At 41.6% G+C, this 18,751-nt stretch overlaps 1 protein-coding gene across 7 annotated transcripts in view; it reads left to right on the top strand.

Annotated features, from left to right (window-relative positions):
* kcnab2a (potassium voltage-gated channel subfamily A regulatory beta subunit 2a) overlaps nucleotides 1-18,751 on the top strand; it is a 274,196-nt gene that overhangs the window by 231,249 nt on the left and 24,196 nt on the right. For 6 of the 7 annotated variants that reach the window (XM_067970202.1, XM_067970204.1, XM_067970206.1 and 3 more), the window contains 3 exons: nucleotides 1,957-2,001; nucleotides 5,396-5,439; nucleotides 6,044-6,130. In XM_067970202.1, coding sequence (XP_067826303.1) covers nucleotides 1,957-2,001; nucleotides 5,396-5,439; nucleotides 6,044-6,130 — 176 coding nt within the window. Of the gene's footprint in view, nucleotides 1-1,956; nucleotides 2,002-5,395; nucleotides 5,440-6,043; nucleotides 6,131-17,044; nucleotides 17,090-18,751 lie in introns of all 7 variants that reach the window. The other variant, XM_067970207.1, reaches the window with a different exon arrangement.

The following is an 18,751-nucleotide window of genomic DNA, read 5'->3' on the forward strand; positions in this document are numbered from 1 at the left end:
CACATTTCCCCTTCTCTAACCAATGCTGTTAATTTTCTGTAATGCTTTTACAAAGCTTTTGGTCTGTTTTGGTGCTGACTGCAATAGTAGGTCCACCATGCATGACACTGTTCACACTGAAGGACTAGCAACTGTGACTTTACTATAAGCTTGCTAATAATTTACAGTTAATAGAATGTATTAGAATTAGAGTACTGTGTACAGTTTTGGGCTCCCCATTATAGAAAAGATAAAGCCACAAAGAGCGTACAGTGTAGATTCACTAGGATGATTCTAGGGATGGAGAACTATAGTTATGAGGAGAGACTTGTGATAATGGGACTATTTCCATTGGAGCAGAGGAGGCTAAATGGAGATTTAATAAAGGTTTTCAAAATTGTCAAGAATTTTGATAGTGAATAGGGAAAGACAATATTCCCTGGTCTGGGGAGTCGGTGATGAGCGGTCATCAATTTAACATCCTCACTAAGGGAGTGAGGAGAGATGTTAGGAGAAGTTTATTTACACAGGGGGTTATTGGAGCGTAGGATGCTTTGCCACAGGGAGCGGATGAGGCAGAGACCACTATCTTTTAAGGGAAAATTTGGTAAATATCTGAAGCAGAGAAAAATACAAGAGTGGGAAGAGAATGGCGCAATGAGGTTTGTTTTGGATTGCTCTCGGAAGCAGCTGGCACAGACACAATGGGCCGAATGGCCGCCTCCTATGCTCTGAAATACTATGGTTCTACAATAATAGTTAGGCTAGTCTGTGCAGTATATTATCATGAAGTCATCATCACCACCAATACGCTTTCATTTTAAAATTCCTCAATCTTTCAGACATTATAAAGCTGGATCTTTAATTCCTAAGATGCTGCACAGCAGCAGTTTGCAGTACCCTCTCCAGTAAGGGCCTCCTGCACATTGATTAAATGCCTTCTACTCTCCTGTTAAACAGAAGTTATTGCTTTATTGCATCTGTGACAAGAACCATATAATTTATTTGTGTTCTCAGCAGTTATTCAGAGCAGTGTCATTGCATAATGCATTTTTTTTAACCTCCAAGTATTCCCTGCATTTTTATCAATCTGCCGCAGCATCTTTTTTTAAGCTGTCTTTCAGTAACCTTTTCACTCGGGTTTTGCAGTGACCTCATTTAGATATTTCTGTTGCTAACTTTTGGTTGAAACTGCAGTTTGTACAACCTCCTCTGATAGCAGTTTGGGAAACTTATGTGCTTTGCGAATAACTTCGAAACCTAAAAGCTGTAAAGTTGGGGTATGAATCTGACTATTTTATAAATATTGTATTTCAACAGATATATTTAAAAGATACAGTGCATCAATGCCCAAACAATGTGTCTTGTTGAACACTACTATGTAGTTTTATGATTTATACTCCACATAGTGGATTCCTAGGCATACAGGGGAGATGCCAGTCACCGACCAAGCATTTCCCCAAAGGGAAATCAGAAAGGGAATTACCTTGCTCTGCCCTTGTTGCACCTCGCTGTGGTTGGTTACATTGGCAGAGGCCTGGAAGCACATTGGCTCACCACCTTCTCAGCCAAGATGTGATCCATATGCCAGGGGCCAAAAAACTGAAGCAAGAAACTTGACTTATAAAAGTAGAGATTAGGATCAGCGTCATTCATGACAAATACTTAACGTGCTTGTACAACTTCTTCTGCACTATTTTAACAGGTTAATGCCTGAGCTAAAATAGCAGAGAGGTGTTTGGTACAAGAACATTAAACGTTTGTGTGAGAACAACACTGATCAGAATCTCCAGCCTATAAAGGGGAAGGTTGATGTATTTATTTTTCCACAATTAAACTCAAGCGTTTGCTGATGTGTTTCGAGGGTGAATTAAAGAATATTCTCATTGTATTAACTTACTAACCTTACAGTACTGTACATAAAGTCAAATTAACCAAGCCCTTTATCAACATCCTGTTCTGTTTTTCTCTTCACAGACGGTCCAGCCTAGTCATCACTACCAAAATCTTCTGGGGTGGGAAGTATGTAAACAGATATTGATTTTTTTTTTAGTGATTAAAACAGTTTTTTTTAATGAAATGTAATTGTAAGCTATCCCAGTGTTCTCAGTTGGTGATGGCAGTCCACAGCTGAGCCATGCAGGCCAGAAGGGCACAGGTTCGATCCCCAGTCTGTACTGAATTAGCTGATCTCAACTAGGGTTCCACATTTGCACGTGTAAAGACGGGATTGGGCTCGGCTTGAAGAATCAGCACTTGTGCTCATGGAATTGTACCCAGCAAGGAGTCAGTGCCTTTAGGAGTAGAGAATATTGGGGGAAAGAATTGAAATTCCTAAGTTTTGACCATTGTGGTTGTGTAATTGAAAGGCGCTATATTTAAAAAAAAAAGTGCAAATCTAATTTTATCTAGGTGTACACTGATGTCTTGTTATCCAACTGAAGTTGCTTGTTTGACAGAAAGTATCAAGAGTCGTTGGATTATTCTCCCTCGTGCCAATGCAGGTGTGCGAGCTATTCAGCTACATACAATTACATGGCGCTTTTAACATAGAAAACATCCTACGGCACTTCACAAATGTTCGGCCTTATATTCGGCCTCTAATAATCCCTTCCTCCTTATGGAGAAACTCCATTCAGTACCTTCCATGCAGCTAAAATTGGAATGCGCACACAGAACAATTTTGAACTGGCTCTCCCGATGACTTACCAAGCTTATTGGATGAGCCGCAGAGCAGTCAGACCAGGAGGGTCAAAGATTTGATTCCCAGTCTGTGCTGACTTATTTAATCTGAGCCGGAGTTGTAGTAGGGACACTAATTGCCTTGGGTTAGGAAGGAAAATTCAGCCTGATTTCCTTTACCTGGTCACTATCCTGTTGAATTATCTACTGACACCCATTGCGAAGATTCTATAATGAATAATGGCCACATGACCAAAGTACTAGAGAGCACCTGGCAACACCCGAATCATACCCTGACAAGTAATGTACACCTACAGGAGAGGGGGAGAAAATTAACAAAGAAAGAGAAAAAAAACAGGTCTGAATGCAAAATTACAGCTACGCTCGTCATTCTGGGATCAAGTATGTGAGCTTGAATAGAAAGTGTACCTGTGACGTATAGGGTACACGTGATTCAAATATGCTAGCAACTACAGTGGAACTGAATTCTCATATCTTACGCACTTTGAAGCCTTCTGGCTGACATACTGGTGTTTTCACCAAATCTATGACTGATTTAGATAGAAAAACTACTGGTAAAGCTGCTAGGCAGAGTGGAAAGCCTTAGATCCCAAGCCACCTGCAAAATATAGGAGAGTAAATTTTATGAACGCAGGCACATATCAGGAAATTGTGGGTGTACTCCCCACAATTTTGCATCCATTCATTTTAATGGACAGAAGATTGTGGGAAGCATGCCTGTGATTTCTGGATAAGCACTCCCAGCAGGCAAGGCTTTGGACTGGGAGCGTACATTCATAGCATTTACCCTGTAGATGAATATATGTGAAATATTTGTAGATCTGACTGCATCCTTGTCCTGGCTTGTTTAGTTGCATTATAGTTCTCCCCCTGAAGTGTTACCGACCAAGGAAGTTAAACTATCCAACGTTTATTACCACATGCTACGTGCTGGTTGATAGTGTGCTTGTAGGTGCTGTTGCACTCATTGCTGCTGCAGTTCAGTTACAGGTGCTATCCCAACATCAGAATAACTCCATGTTTTTATGGCCTGGTTTAGTAACATAAATTTGAGTGTGTGTGTGTATGTGTCTCCCATAACTCGAGCTACATAAGTGCTTAAGAAAGAGCTTGCATTTATATAATGCCTTATTGCCTGCCTCAGGGTAGAATAGCACTTCACTGTCCTATTGTTATGTAGACAAACTGACAGCCATTTTGCACAGAATGAGATCCCACAAACAGCAGTGGGATGAATGATCAGTTAATCTATTTCTTGGTTGATGGATGAATGTTGACCAGGAGAATTCCCTGCTCCTCTTCAAATAGTACTACGAAATCTTAAACATTCACCAGCACCTTGGTCTAATGTCTCATCCGAAAGATAGAACCTCCTGATAATGCAGCAGAAGCTTAGATTATGAGCTCAACTCCTGGATTGGGGCTTTAACCCAGAACCTTCTGGCTCAGAGATGAAAGTGCCGAGTAAATGTATAAGCACCTTATTTAGAGTTAACATTTCTTCATGACCATTCTACAATTTTTACTTGGAAGCACTTATATAAATGCAATGTTCTGCATTCTACGGGGATGTCAATTTACCATTGAGCAGCTTCAACTTGTATCATCTGCAGAGAGAAAAACAAAGAAATAGAAAACGTACAGTTGTATATACCTGGAGGGGGATATCAACAAGGGGAACATAAAGCTCTTAATTCAGTCCTGTATAGGGCATTGTTGGTGAAAGTATATAGATGATATTTATCCTTCAACTAACATCACTAAAACAGATGATTGCTGTTTGTGGGACCTTGCTGTGTGCATATTGGCTGCCACGTTTCCTACATTACAGCAGTGACTGCACTTTATTGGCTGTAAAGCACTTTGGGACGTCCTGAGGTCGTGAAAGGCGCTATATAAATTCAAGTCTTTCTTCTTTCTATAACTGAAGACTTAGTAGTAGTTGGTTGCTGCAAGGGATCAGTGTCCCTAATGTGTTGTTCAGTTACATCATGAGTGCACTATTATATTTTGCCAGGTTGTACTAGAGGAGTATCTAAATAGGAGTGAGTGTTGTCAGACTATTTGATCATTGGAGGCATCACAGCCGAGTCTGAACCTCTCGGCATCAACATCCACACGCACTATTTACAGCAGGAGACACTAGATGGTAATCAGAAGCGTGATACTAATGTAGAAGTAAAAATTGTAGAATGGTCATGAAGAAATGTTAACTCTAAATAAGGTGCTTATACATTTACTCGGCACTTTCATCTCTGAGCCAGAAGGTTCTGGGTTAAAGCCCCAATCCAGGAGTTGAGCTCATAATCTAAGCTTCTGCATTATCAGGAGGTTCTATCTTTCAGATGAGACATTAGACCAAGGTGCTGTGTGAATGTTTTCCCCCTCATTCCTATTCCAGGGGTGCTGAGGCCATCGTTGCACTCCATGGTTCTGGCTGAGATTAGTTACCTCAGCACAGACCAGGGATCATACATGGGACTTGCCTGGTCTGTGTGGCTCAGTACTACTGATGTTTTGAGGTTCCAGAAGAAAAATGCTTCTGGATGCAGCCCTGCTTTTGCATGCTCTTGTCCACAGCAATGAAGTAGCTTACTTGGTGTTATTTGGAAATGTGATCTAACCTGGGTTAGCCAGAATGAATCAGTGACTTACTACTGCAGATTGATTCTTAAATCATGCCATGCTTCTGTCAATTATGTTTGTCTTGCAGGGCGGAGACTGAGAGAGGACTCTCCCGAAAGCATATTATAGAAGGTAGGACATGTATGTTAGTATGAAAATTGCTGTTGTCGATGATTGGTTAATGCCTCCATTAAAGTATGAGACAGTAATTTGATATGAGCACGCTAAAAGTTTTTATGATATCAGTGACAGTAAATTTTACCTTGATGACATCTAGAGTGGTGAATGGAATCTGGAATATTTTAAGACAGAAATCGCCAAGTTCCTGGCCAGGGAAATGTGGAAGATAACAGGCTAGGCAAGGGATGAAGATAGCATTATGTATCGAGTGCAGGCACAGAAAACGGATTTAGTGTTGCAGTATGCTAAATAAATAATGCTGCCTTTTCTTCAGCCTCATCCTAGCCAACAGAAGAAAATGCATTCAGTGTGCTAGGCCACCATTCTGTTAACCCACTTCTGCAAATCATGAAGCATGACCATCGCATGTTTGTCTTTAACTTTCACAGAGGAATAAACTTTAAAAATGCTGAATTTGTTCTTTACCTTTTAAAGCATTAGTCACAGTATTTATTCTGCTAGTCACGTCAAATTCTGATCCATTCAGCAGGGTAAGGTTTCATAGGATTGTCAGGCTGGTCTGTTTTTAACAAGTGTATGTATTCTGCTTTGGCAGGACTGAAGGCTTCTCTTGAGCGGTTGCAGTTGGAGTATGTGGATGTGGTATTCGCTAACAGGCCAGATCCAAACACACCCATGGAAGGTGAGTTTCATTACTTAAGTGGAGAGCTAACAGTAATTTTTAATCTACAGGTTTTGTAAATGCACTCACTTTCTCTCTTTTCCCCCTCCAGAAACTTCTGCTACTGTAAAGATTCAGGAAATATAGATTGGCATATCTTTATTACAACTAGTAGATTATTTACTGATCATTAAGTTAAACTTATGTTTATAGTGGCAAAAAATGTACAGGACCCATTACTCCATTTGACTAATCATTTAATATGCAAGTGTAGATGTAAAGGATCAATTAATAGTGCACCTTAATTTACTTACATGGAAGTAATTTCCAGTGCCTCTTCCCCAGTTTTCTCCTCTTTCATCCCCTTGTCTCTTGAAGTGTAGATTCTTGTTGGAATACAGTTCCACTGGTGGCGGCAGCCCTCTGGTTCCCTGCCATAAATTATTTGACTGAGGGTACATAACAGCAGAGCTCAATCTTGTTTCTCCTCACCAGCCCAGTGTCACTGGGCCCAATTGCAGCACAACTACTAGCCTATCTGAGATCAGCTAACTCAGCACAGAGCAGGAATCAAACCAGGGATCTTTATAGTTTATGGATCATTTCAATTGGTCTAAATTGCAAGCCTTTGATATAGTGTGCTTGTTTTTACCAACCACTATGAAGGTTAAGGTGTATACGCTTCATTTAACTGAAACCTCATTCAGACATTAGTTCAAAGTATGGCCTATCTAGATGATTCACTGGAGCATCAAGAAATGGTGGCATGCAGTGGACATGTATAAATTTTATTCCATACCACTCTGCATTGTCACTGATTTTAGCCACTTCATTGTGGGGGTATGTCTGGTTTCCACTCTCTGCCTCCCTCATAGGTGGTAAAGAAAGTTATCTCTGGGTTACTGTCATGTGCCTCCTAGCAGAGACCTGGGAGGGGTTGCTCACCTGGACTCTTTGTTGCATAAATTACAAGGCCTCGAGACACCTGTTTAAGGAACAAAAAGAGATTTCATAACTCAAAAAAAGAGATGAATTTGGGAGCACGACGTATCCTATTAATAATTGTTTTGGGTTTTTGCTTATGCTAGTTTGTTAAAGGTAAAAAAAAAGGTCTGTTTTTTGAGGTATTAATATTTACTTTTAATGGAAACTCCTTAAAATTGGATGTCACAGAATAGTCGAGTACAGTGCTTCCACATCTGGTGCCTATGTTCAAATGCAACAGAGACAGCTTGGATAAGGGCTGTAAGTAAAATGTTTGGTGAGCCTAACTGGTGTTCTCAATGCACGTTGACTCCGCGGAGACCCCATGAAATCTCATGGCATCAGGTCAAACACGGGCAATGAAATCTTCTGCTGATTACCACCTACCACCCTCCCTCAGCTGATATATCAGTCCTCCTCCATGTTGAGCACCACTTGGAGAAAGCACTGAAGGTAACAAGGGCACAGAATGTTCTCTGGGTGGGGGACTTCAATATCCATCACCAAGAGTGGCTCGGTAGGACCACTACTGACCTGAAGGACATAGCTGCCAGACTGGGCCTGCGGCAGGTGGTGAGCGAACCAACACGAGGGAAAAACCAACTTGACCTCGTCCACAGCAATCTACCTGTCACAGATGCATTTGTCCATGACAGTATTGGTAGGAGTGACCACCGCACAGTCCTTGTGAAGACGAAGTCCCGTCTAGCAGCTCAAAACTGGACATCCATGAGGCGCTGTGGGCCATCAGTAGCAGAATTGTATTCAAGCACAATCTGTAACCTCATGGCCTGGCATATTCCTCACTCTACCATTACCAACAAGCCAGGGGATCAACCCTGGTTCGATGAGGAGTGTAGAAGAGCATGCCAGGAGCAGCACCAGGCGTACCTAAAAATGAGGTGCCAACCTGGTGAAGCTACAACTCAGGACTACATGCATGCTAAACAGCGGAAGCAACATGCTATAGACAGAACTAAGCGATTCCACAACCAACAGATCAGATCAAAGCTCTGCAATCCTGCCACATCCAGTCGTGAATGATGGTGGACAATTAAACAACTAACGGCAGGAGGAGGCTCTGTGAACATCCTCAATGATGGCAGTGTCCAGCATTTAAGTGCAAAAGACAAGGCTGAAGCGTTTGCAACCATCTTTAACCAAAAGTGCAGAGTGGATGATCCATCTCGGCCTCCTCCCGATATCCCCACCATCACAGAAGCCAGTCTTCGGCCAATTCGATTCACTCCACGTGATATCAAGCAACAGCTGAGTGTACTGGATACAACAAAGGCTATGGGCCCCGACAACATCCCAGCTGTAGTGCTGAAGAGTTGTGCTCCAGAACTAGCCGCACCTCTAGCCAAACTGTTCCAGTACAGCTACAACACTGGCATCTACCCGACAATGTGGAAAATTGCCCATATATGTCCTGTCCACAGAAAGCAGGACAAATCCAATCCGGCCAATTACCGCCCCATCAGTCTACTCTCAATCATCAGCAAAGTGATGGAAGATGTCGTGGACAGTGCTATCAAGCGGCACTTACTCACCAATAACCGATGCCCAGTTTGGGTTCCGCCAGGAACACTCTGCTCCAGACCTCATTACAGCCTTGGTCCAAACGTGGACAAAAGAGCTGAATTCCAGAGGTGAGGTGAGAGTGACTGCCCTTGACATTAAGGCAGCATTTGACCGAGTGTGGCACCAAGGAGCCCTAGTAAAATAGAAGTCAATGGGAACTGGGGAAAACACTCCAGTGGCTGGAGTCATACCTAGCACAAAGGAAGATGGTAGTGGTTATTGGTGGCCCCAACCACATCTCAGCCCCAGGACATTGCTGCAGGAGTTCCTCAGGGTAGTGTTCTTGGCCCAACCATCTTCAGCTGCATCATCAATGACCTTCCCTCTATCATAATATCAGAAATGGGGATGTTTGCTGATGATTACACAGTGTTCAGTTCCATTCACAACCCCTCAGATAATGAAGCAGTCCGTGCCTGCATGCAGCAAGACCTGGACAACATCCAGGCTTGGGCTGATAAGAGACAAGTAACATTGGCCCCAGACAAATGCCAGGCAATGACCATCTCCAACAAGAGAGAGTCTAACCACCTCCCCTTGACATTCAACAGCATTACCATTGCCGAATCCCCCACCATCAACATCCTGGGAGTCACCATTGACCAGAAACTTAACTGGACCAGCCATATAAATACTGTGGCTACAAGAACAGGTCAGAGGCTGTGAGTGACTCACCTCCTGACTCCCCAAAGCCTTTCCACCATCTACAAGGCACAAGTCCAGGAGTGTGAAGGAATACTCTCCACTTGCCTGGATGAGTGCAGTTACAACAACAGTCAAGAAGCTTGACACCACCCTAAACATTTACTCCCTTCACCACCGGCACACTGTGGCTGCAGTGTGTACCATCCACAGGTTGCACTGCAGCAACTTGCCAAGGCTTCTTCGACAGCACCTCCCAAACCCGCGACCTCTATCACCTACAAGGACGAGGGCAGCAGGCACATGGGAACAACACCACCTGCACATTCCCCTCCAAGTCCCACGCCATCCCGACTTGGAAATATATCGCCGTTCCTTCATCGTCGCTGGGTCAAAATCCTGGAACTCCCTACCTGACAGCACTGTGGGAGAACCTTCACCACACGGACTGCAGTGGTTCAAGAAGGCAGCTCACCACCACCTTCTCATGGCAATTAGGGATGGGCAATAAATGCTGGCCTTGCCAGCAACGCCCACATCCCATGATCGAATAAAAAAAAATCTCGAGACAGATTGTTAGCTGATTCAGCACTGAATGGGTCTAATTCAGAGAGCTTCCCTGTAAATAGTGTTGAAAATATAGATTATATCATTTGAATGAGGAGAAGCTCAGAACAAAGACATGCAGAATGGAAAAGGAGGAGGGGTAGCCCTGATAATAAAGGATGACATAAGGACTGTAGTGAGAAAGGATCTTTGCTCAGAAGATAAGGAGGCAGAATCAGTATGGGTGGAGATAAGAAATAATAAGGGGCAGAAAACACTGGTGGAAGTAGTTTACAGGCCCCCTAACAGTAACTATACCGTTGGATCAGAGTATTTATTAAGAAATAATAGGAGCTTGTAACAACGGTAATGAAATAATCGTGGGGGACTTTAATCTTCGTTTAGGCTGGACAAATTAAATTGGCAAAGGTAGTCTGGAGGACGAGTTCATGGAATGCATGCGAGATAGTTTCCTAGAACAATATGTCGTAGAACCAACCTGGGAATGGGCTATTTTAGATCTTGTATTGTGTGATGAGAGAGGGTTAATTAGTTATCTCATAGTAAAGGATTCTCTGGGGAAGAGTGATCATAATATGATAGAATTTCACATTGAGTTTGAGAGTGACATACATAAGTCCGAGACTAGAATCTTAAACATAAATAAAGCCAATTACATAGGAATGAGGGGCGTGTTTGCTAAGATAGATTGGGAAATTAGATTAAAAGGTATGACGGTAAATAAGCAATAGCAAACATTTAAAGAAATATTTCAAAATTCTCAACAAATATACAGTCCATTGAGAAATAAAAACTCCACGGGAAAAGTGATCCATCTGTAGCTAACTAAAGAAGTTAAGGATAGTATTAGATTAAAAGAAGAGGCTTATAATGTTGCGAAGAAGAGTAGTAAGCCTGAGGATTGGGAGAGTTTTAGAAACCAGCAAAGGATGACCAAAAAATTGATAAAAAGGGAGAAAATAGAATATGAGAGTAAACTAGCAAGAAAGATAAAAACGGATTGTAAGAGCTTCTACAAGCATGTAAAAAGGAAGAGATTGCCGAAAGTAAACGTGAGTCCCTTAGAGGCTGAGACAGGAGAAATTATAATGGGAATAAGGAAATGGCAGAGACGTTAAACAACTATTTTGTACCTGTCTTCACAGTAGAAGACACAGATAACATACCAGTAATAGTGGGGCGCCAAGGGTATAATGAGAATGAGGAACTTAAAATAATTAATATCAGTAGAGAACAAGTACTAGAGAAACTAATGGGACTAAAAGCCGACAAATCCCATGGACCTGATGGCCTACATCCTAGGGTTCTAAAAGAGGTGGCTGCAGAGATAGTGGATGCATTGGTTGTGATCTTTTAAAATTCCCTAAATTCTAGAGCAGTCTGAGCGGATTGGAAGGTAGCAAATGTAACATCGCTATTCAAGAAAGGAGGGAACTACAGGCCAGTTAGCCTGACATTAGTCATCGGGAAAATGCTGGAATCCATTATTAAGGAAGTGGTAACAGGGCACTTAGAAAATCATAATATGATTCGGCAGAGTCAACGTGGTTTTATGAAAGGAAATCATGTTTGACACATTTATTAGTTTTTTGAGGATGTAACTAGCAGGGTAGATAAAGGGGAACCAATGGATGTAGTATATTTGGATTTTCAAAAGGCATTCGATGAGGTGCCACATAAAAGGTTGTTATGCAAGATAAGCGCTCATGGGGTTGGGGGTAATATATTAGTATGGATTGTTTAAGGACGGTAAACAGAGAGTAGGGATAAACGGGTCATTTTTAGGTTGACAGGCTGTAACTAGTGGGGTGCCACGAGGATCATTGCTTGGGCCTTACCTATTTATAATCTATATTAATGACTTAGATGAAGGGACCCGGTGTAATGTATCCAAGTTTGCTGACGATACAAAGCCAGGTGGGAAAGTACGCTGTGAGGAGGACACAAAGAGTCTGCAAAGGGATATAGACAGATTAAGTGAGTGGGCAAGAAGGTGGCAGATAGAGTATAATGTGAGGTTATTCACTTTAGTAGGAAGAATAGAAAAACGGAATATTTTTTAAATGGTAAGAAACTATTAAATGTTGGCATTCAGAGAGATTTTGGTGTCCTCGTACAAGAAACACATAAAGTTAGCATGCAGGTACAAAGGCAAATGGCATGTTGGCCTTTATTGCAAGGGGTTGGAGTACAAGAGTAAGGAAGCCTTGTTACAATTGTACAGGGCTTTGGTGAGACCACACCTTGGAATACTGTGTACAGTTTTGGTCTCCTTATCTAAGGAAGGATACACTTGCCTTAGAGACAGTGCAACAGATTGATTCCTGGGATGAGAGGGTTGTCCTATGAGGAGAGATTGAGTAGAATGGGCCTATACTGTCTGGAGTTTAGAAGAATGAGAGGTGATCTCATTGAAACATACAAGATTCTGAGGGGGCTTGACAGGGTAGATGCTGAGAGGTTGTTTCCCCTGGCTGGAGAGCCTAGAACTAGGGGACATAGTCTCAGGATAAGGCCATTTAGGACAGAGATGAGGAGGAATTTCTTCACTTAGAGGGTTGTGAATCTTTGGAATTCTCTACCCCAGAGAGCTGTGGATGTGGAGTCGTCGAGCATATTCAAGGCTGAGATCAATAGATTTTTGGACTCTCGGGGAATCAAGGAATATGGGGATCGGGCGGGAAAGTGGAGTTGAGGTCGAAGATCAGTCATGATCTTATATACAATATAGGGGGAGCTCTCCATTGCATCTAACAGATCCAGACTTGGGCTACACCATGAAATTTTGGTAAACAGGCACACAGGACTGGAAGGGACAGTGGCCAACTCTAGCCTAGACTAATGGGATAATAGTCTCAGTGTATTAACTGTAACTGAATTTAGACAATATAATGGGCAAGGCCCACCATACACATCTTACAATAATTTGCTACTAATTAGCTTGCAACTAGCAATTTCATTCAAAGAGCTGCTGGATGGCTGGTGTGGGAATTGGAAAATTGTCGCACTGGTGCAATAAGGGATGTTCTTCTGAGGGTGGGGAGGAGACAAATTGTTGGACCAGATAGCAGGGGGCTATACTGTGCATCAGCCATTCTATACCATGCTCCAGGAGTGCTTGATGTTGGGACTAAAATAGAAAATATTCCATTTGCCAGAACTGACATTACCCTCACTTTGAGCACAGAATCCATAAAAAAATGTTGGTAAACACTGGTCCAAGAGTGCATCAGAGGGTCCGCTCTTACTTTACGATAATATCTGTTAATAAGTTCCTTAACACAAGGCACTCTTAGCCCAGTGGTATTTTAAAGGGCCACCATCTTCATGTTTCATGCATTCTTTTCTTTTGCCAGTGTGATGCCACAAAGCCTATCATTGCGTGAGATCATCACTAGAAAAAATGGCATAAGTCCATTTTTCTTTTCTAACAGCAACCCCTCTTGAGGAACAGTTCATGTTGAAAGCAAACAGAAAATGTGACATTAAGCCTAGTAAAGGTTTCAGTGCATCAGGCTCTGATGAAATGTTTTGAAGTGTGGTTTTGGGACCAGGTTTGACACTCCTGCACCTTATTCCCAATACTGACACTGGTTAAGAAGAAGGAAAGCTTAGCTGATCTCAGCTAGGCAGTAGTTGCAGCACTACAATTAGCCACCACGTTTCTGGATTGGGGAGGGGTAAAGTCAGCCAGAGTTCCCACTGTTGATCACTATTCAGTGACATAGGCTGAAAAGTAATGTATGTGGATGTTGTGAGGATAGGATCAGGCTTTGTTGTGATGCTGTGCATAGTCAAATAGCCTGCTATCACTCACTGTCTAGGCTCACAAATGAAGAATGACTGGGTAAGGTGGACACAGAGTTAACAACTGTGCAATTGTACCCCGGAAAGGAGTCAGCATCTTTGGAAGAGAAGGGGAATAAAGGGAGAAAATTAGGGTGGGCAGGAAAACATTGGTTTGATTCTTCAGTACTGTCTGTGTAGCTGAGCGCATAATGGTGATTTAATTGGACTTTTTTATTTGAATGTGAGGCTTCCCCTTTTACAAAATGTTTTCTTGTTCTCTCTTGATTTTTCTCTGGATTATGCCCCACCTCATAAAAAGATGGGCAGAAAATTGCCCTATTCTGAAACTAGCTGCAAAGGGTCACACATGAGCAGTATGGAGTGAGTCTCCTCCCCTCATTACAGCACCACAACCCACTGTGTGGATGATCTCATGTGTGCCCACACCCCATCGTTATTCCAGGTACCTAGGAGCTCAGAATGAAAGTAACTCCATTTCTGCTGAAATTACTTGCTAGACTTTTTTCAGGTTGTTTGTTTTTGTTCTATGTTTCTTCACGTAATTGAATATAGAATATACATATAGGAATTAAGCTGTACTGGATGATTTTTTTTAGTACTGTATATTAAATACATCGCTCAGCATGTCAACAAAATGCTAATACCATTTTAAATTGCCAGGATCGTCTGAAGGATTCATGTAGTGAAAGCCCTTCACAATTCAGTACAGAAATGTTCTTGTTCCATCCAAGCTGGTAATGGTAAAAGACTAAAGATGATAGAGCATCTTTAGTCCACATGATGTAAGATACGTTAAGTGATTTATAAAACAATGTCCCTTTTGTAGTCCTACATAAACTGTATGTGTGTCTGGCTGGATGGATGGTCTAAGCTAATTTTCAACAGATGCCTGTCAGGTTCAAACTTTAAGCCTAGACTTCTGATCTCTATATCGCATATACAACTTGGAGTGGAATTACAACTGCACCGTTCAGATGTTGCTAATAGTAAAACGCAGGGGTCTGAAAAATACAGCTTGGTGTAGAAGTCGCATGGCACCAGCTCACATGATTTGCACAAGGATGTTTTCTGCAGCAAATTGTTGATCTGTAAGGTGTCTTGTATATATTACAAAGATAAAATGGCTGTGTGTGTCTCACAGGGCAGTTCACTTTAGGTTGTTGTTTACATTTCTTCACACTCTTCCCTTGGAGAATAGTGTGAAGTAATAGAAGGATTTTCAGGCTGTGAGACAGTCTGACAGGCCGTGATGTGAACGCTTCTTTCAGGGCCATAACTGTCTTTATACCTGCTATAGTGGTGGTTAGTCCTATATAGCAGGAGGGTTTAATGGGCCCTCACAACCCATATGATGTGGGGGGGGGGCCACCCACACCCACCAGACTCCAGTATCCCACTGGATGACAACCCAGAATTCAGAGCTGGAGCTCCGGTCTCCACTCACCGGGACTGTCTAGAGCGGGGTTCGAAGCCTGCACCTTCTGACTCAGGTGAGAATGCTATCACTGAGCCAAAGGCTCGCTCCTTCACTTGGGTTAACTTAATGTCATAAAACCTGGAAGGAAAGAGTGATTTATTAACATCAGCTGTTCAGTGGTATCTCCAGGCTAAGGCACTTTACTGTTGTACTAAAAAGCTTCTTGTCTAATACTTAGAATTTATCACCTCAAATTGCTTCCACCACCAGTATAATATAACAGGTCAGAATGCTGTCTCCAGTTATAGTCTACGTTTGAAAAGACAAAATCTAGACTTATAATTGCTCGGTGTTTTTCATAGTCCAGGTGGCCAGAGTATAAAAATTTCACAAACCCAAATACCCTTTACTCAAATCCTAGTAACAACACTGAACTCCATGTGTGTGACACATCACAAGCAGTTTTTATTATTTACAGTTTTAGATTTTCACCATTTCTAAGTAATTCCATTTGAGTCTTCCCTTTGTAATTTTTATCTCCTCCTACCATAGACAATTCTTCTCGACTGTCCTTATTACAGCCTTTGAACATTCATTGTTAATGCTTTGAGGTACATGACTCCCTTAAATGCATAAAAGTAAGAGTTCCTTAGTGGAAAAAGCAGTATTGAGTTATATAGACTCGATCTCCAGTCAAGTTAGCTGATGTCAAACTGAGCATTAAAAGATCTTGACAGTAATTGTCAGTAGGAGAGTAAACTATGAAGGGGACAGGCAAGCCCTATCCTGTCCCCATCCGACGTCCACTCTCGCCCACATTCCGGCAGCGGTCAGTAGATAGCGATCAGGAGCAGGCATCCTGGATGACTGTTGTTTTCCTCCTCCCCACCCCAAGGGCACCATTGAACAAACCTGAGACCGTCTTATCTGTTTGGCTCAGCTACTCACTCGATAAACTTATTGAACCATTGGGGAGCTAATTGGAATACTTCCTTACATGTCTTTCCCTTGCACTGCACTGATTGGAGCTATGAACTTGATTCCCGTCTCAAGCCAAAATATATGATTATTTGCACTGCCCTCCTGCATTGGTTGAGAAGGTTGTCATAAGGCCACTTAACAATAATAAGTGGCACTGAATATTAGTGCCTTAAATATCCCACGGTGTTTTACAGGGATGATGGGAGGTTTGAACACCAAGCAAGGGTTTGGAGAGATGATTGAAGATGTGGGTTCGAGGAGGCTTTGAAAGTGCAAGGTATAGAAAGGTGGTGAACCTTAGGCAGAAAAGTCCGGACTGCAGATATGTGACCGCTGAAGGCTCTGGCACCAGTGGTGGGCACAGACCAGAGCTGGAAGAGCGTAGGGGTACAGGCTGAGATGTTGGGCTATTTAGTCATATTTCATTATCTCTGGTACAGTTTGACAATCCTCCTCAAGCTATTATATGTGTCAATTGGATCCAAATCCAGCACCGTGGCTGATGTTTTTCCTACTGCCACTCCTACCATCTATGTAATTCTATATTACTCATCCACTGAGCCAGTTCATGCTACATTCACCCCTCCAGTTGATTTTGCCAAGTAGGTTTGATTGGTACTATATTTTGAATCTAGCCTATGTAGGTAAACAAAAGGGATACTGTCTTTTTAAACTGAGCATTTTCAAACCTCAACTGATAAAATGCACTGTTTTTATTTTTATACTCATAGTATATTTGAGCCTTTACAAGTTGGATGTACTTTGTAACAAATATATGTTTCCAATAAAGGCAATCTTTTCACTGGGCTACTGTTTTCTGAGCTGGGAAGTCATGTGTATATGTGTGTATATATAGAATTTACTCTTACCTCTCCCATGCCCTAAATTCTGCAATGTAATGTGCCTTCAGCTATAAACTCTGGTTTTTTTAAATCTTTTTTTATTACCAGGGGATCCATTTAGTTCTTCAAAGTCAAGAACATTCATCATTGAAGGTACACAGTACCCAAGAAATGAGTATTGATACTTAGCTGTTTCTGAGGCATTTTATGGGACAGATTGTTCTTTCACTCTGCTCCTACTCCCTCCCCTTCCCCCCACAGAAGTAACTTCCCCATAAAATGCAAGTTACCTGACTTCTAAAAACATCTTGCAAGTAAATAAAAATGATTCTGTCCTACCCTTTTTGCTTCTTATTTTTGAACATGTTTCTTCATTTTTGAACGCCTATTCCTCATTCCTAAACCATGCATGTCGTACAATTGCCAATCCATTAGGTCTTAGCACTTTAATTGAGTTTGCATTTACTACATGCTTTCAGGTTTGCCAGCATTTCATTTTGAATTCCTGTCATTCTGTTATTGGTAGAGCTGTGTGTAGTAATGTTACATAGAGAGAATGAACTTATTCTTAGAAAATTATCTGCTTACTTTATTTTTATACAAGTCTTGTTCGTGGTTTTGTTTGAAATTAAATTGTATATCTCATCCTATGTGAGTGTTTGCTTTGGCTGTGATTTTTTAATTAAATGTTTGCGATTCATTTATTTTTTCTTGACTTTGTGAACTTTTTTTTCCTCTCATTTTCTTGTTGCTGATTTTTTTTGTGTTGTTGCTGTGAGCAATGTGTAATAAGTAGGCTGTGACGACTTTGTCCTCTACAATATGATATTACTAAAATGAATCCCTGTGAAAGGTAGCAGACAGCCTTCCCATTTCCCATTGCTGAATGGCACATGGCTGCTGAGTAGAATGGGGATGAAGGAGGCTGTCAAAATTGTATCTAAACTTGGGTAAGTATGAAACCACTAAACTGAAACCTGTTCTTCTGGTCACTGATTAAGCAGCAGCAAGTTTAGTTATTCTACTTCATTTAGCACTTCTCATGGTTTTCGTAGTGTCCCCCATCCCCCCAGTTGCCCTGAATGAGTTGTGCATTACTGGTATGCAGCCATTAGATGTCGCTAGCACACTAATACAAAAAAGTGGATTAGAGACTCATGGTTGCAGTGAGCACATGCATTTCTCACCTCATTTCCCGCTTCCCCGTGGCATACATTTTCAGGCAATCTGACACTGATTTTTGTTCTTTGCAACTCATCCCTGATTTAAATGAAATAGAGCCCATCTTGGATAAAATAAGGGAGTCCTAAGATGGCCATAGCAACGGGTAAATATGAAACCTACAACCAGATTAACCTCTTTACCAGCCTGGCGAGCATCTGCTAGTGTGATTGATGTGATAGATGCAGTGGAATTCTCTTAAGAGCAATTGTAAATTGTCAGTTACCTGAAACAGGACTAGATGTTGAGAGGTGTTAATATCCATTACAAAAAAGTGAACCAGTTTGTGCAGCCCCAATTATCTGCTCCTTAATCTGGCTAATGGAGTCTTACTATTCTAATTGAAGTGTTCACAATATTCCTAGAGACATCTAGTGACATCACCTTATCCCCACTCCTCTAGTAAGGAAGTGTGAAACATAAAGTTTGTAGCCATAACAAAATCCATGTAGAAGTTAAACAAAGGTGGACAAAAAAATCAGATTTAAACATCAGATTGAAATTTAGGTGTAAAAAAAAGTGGAATTTGATCATGTTATCTGCATACCAGATTACATTTCAGTAAATGGAAATGGTTTCATACACTGAAAAAAA

This window comes from Heptranchias perlo, chromosome 32, assembly GCF_035084215.1.
Source record: "Heptranchias perlo isolate sHepPer1 chromosome 32, sHepPer1.hap1, whole genome shotgun sequence".
In the NCBI taxonomy this organism is placed as follows: domain Eukaryota; kingdom Metazoa; phylum Chordata; class Chondrichthyes; order Hexanchiformes; family Hexanchidae; genus Heptranchias; species Heptranchias perlo.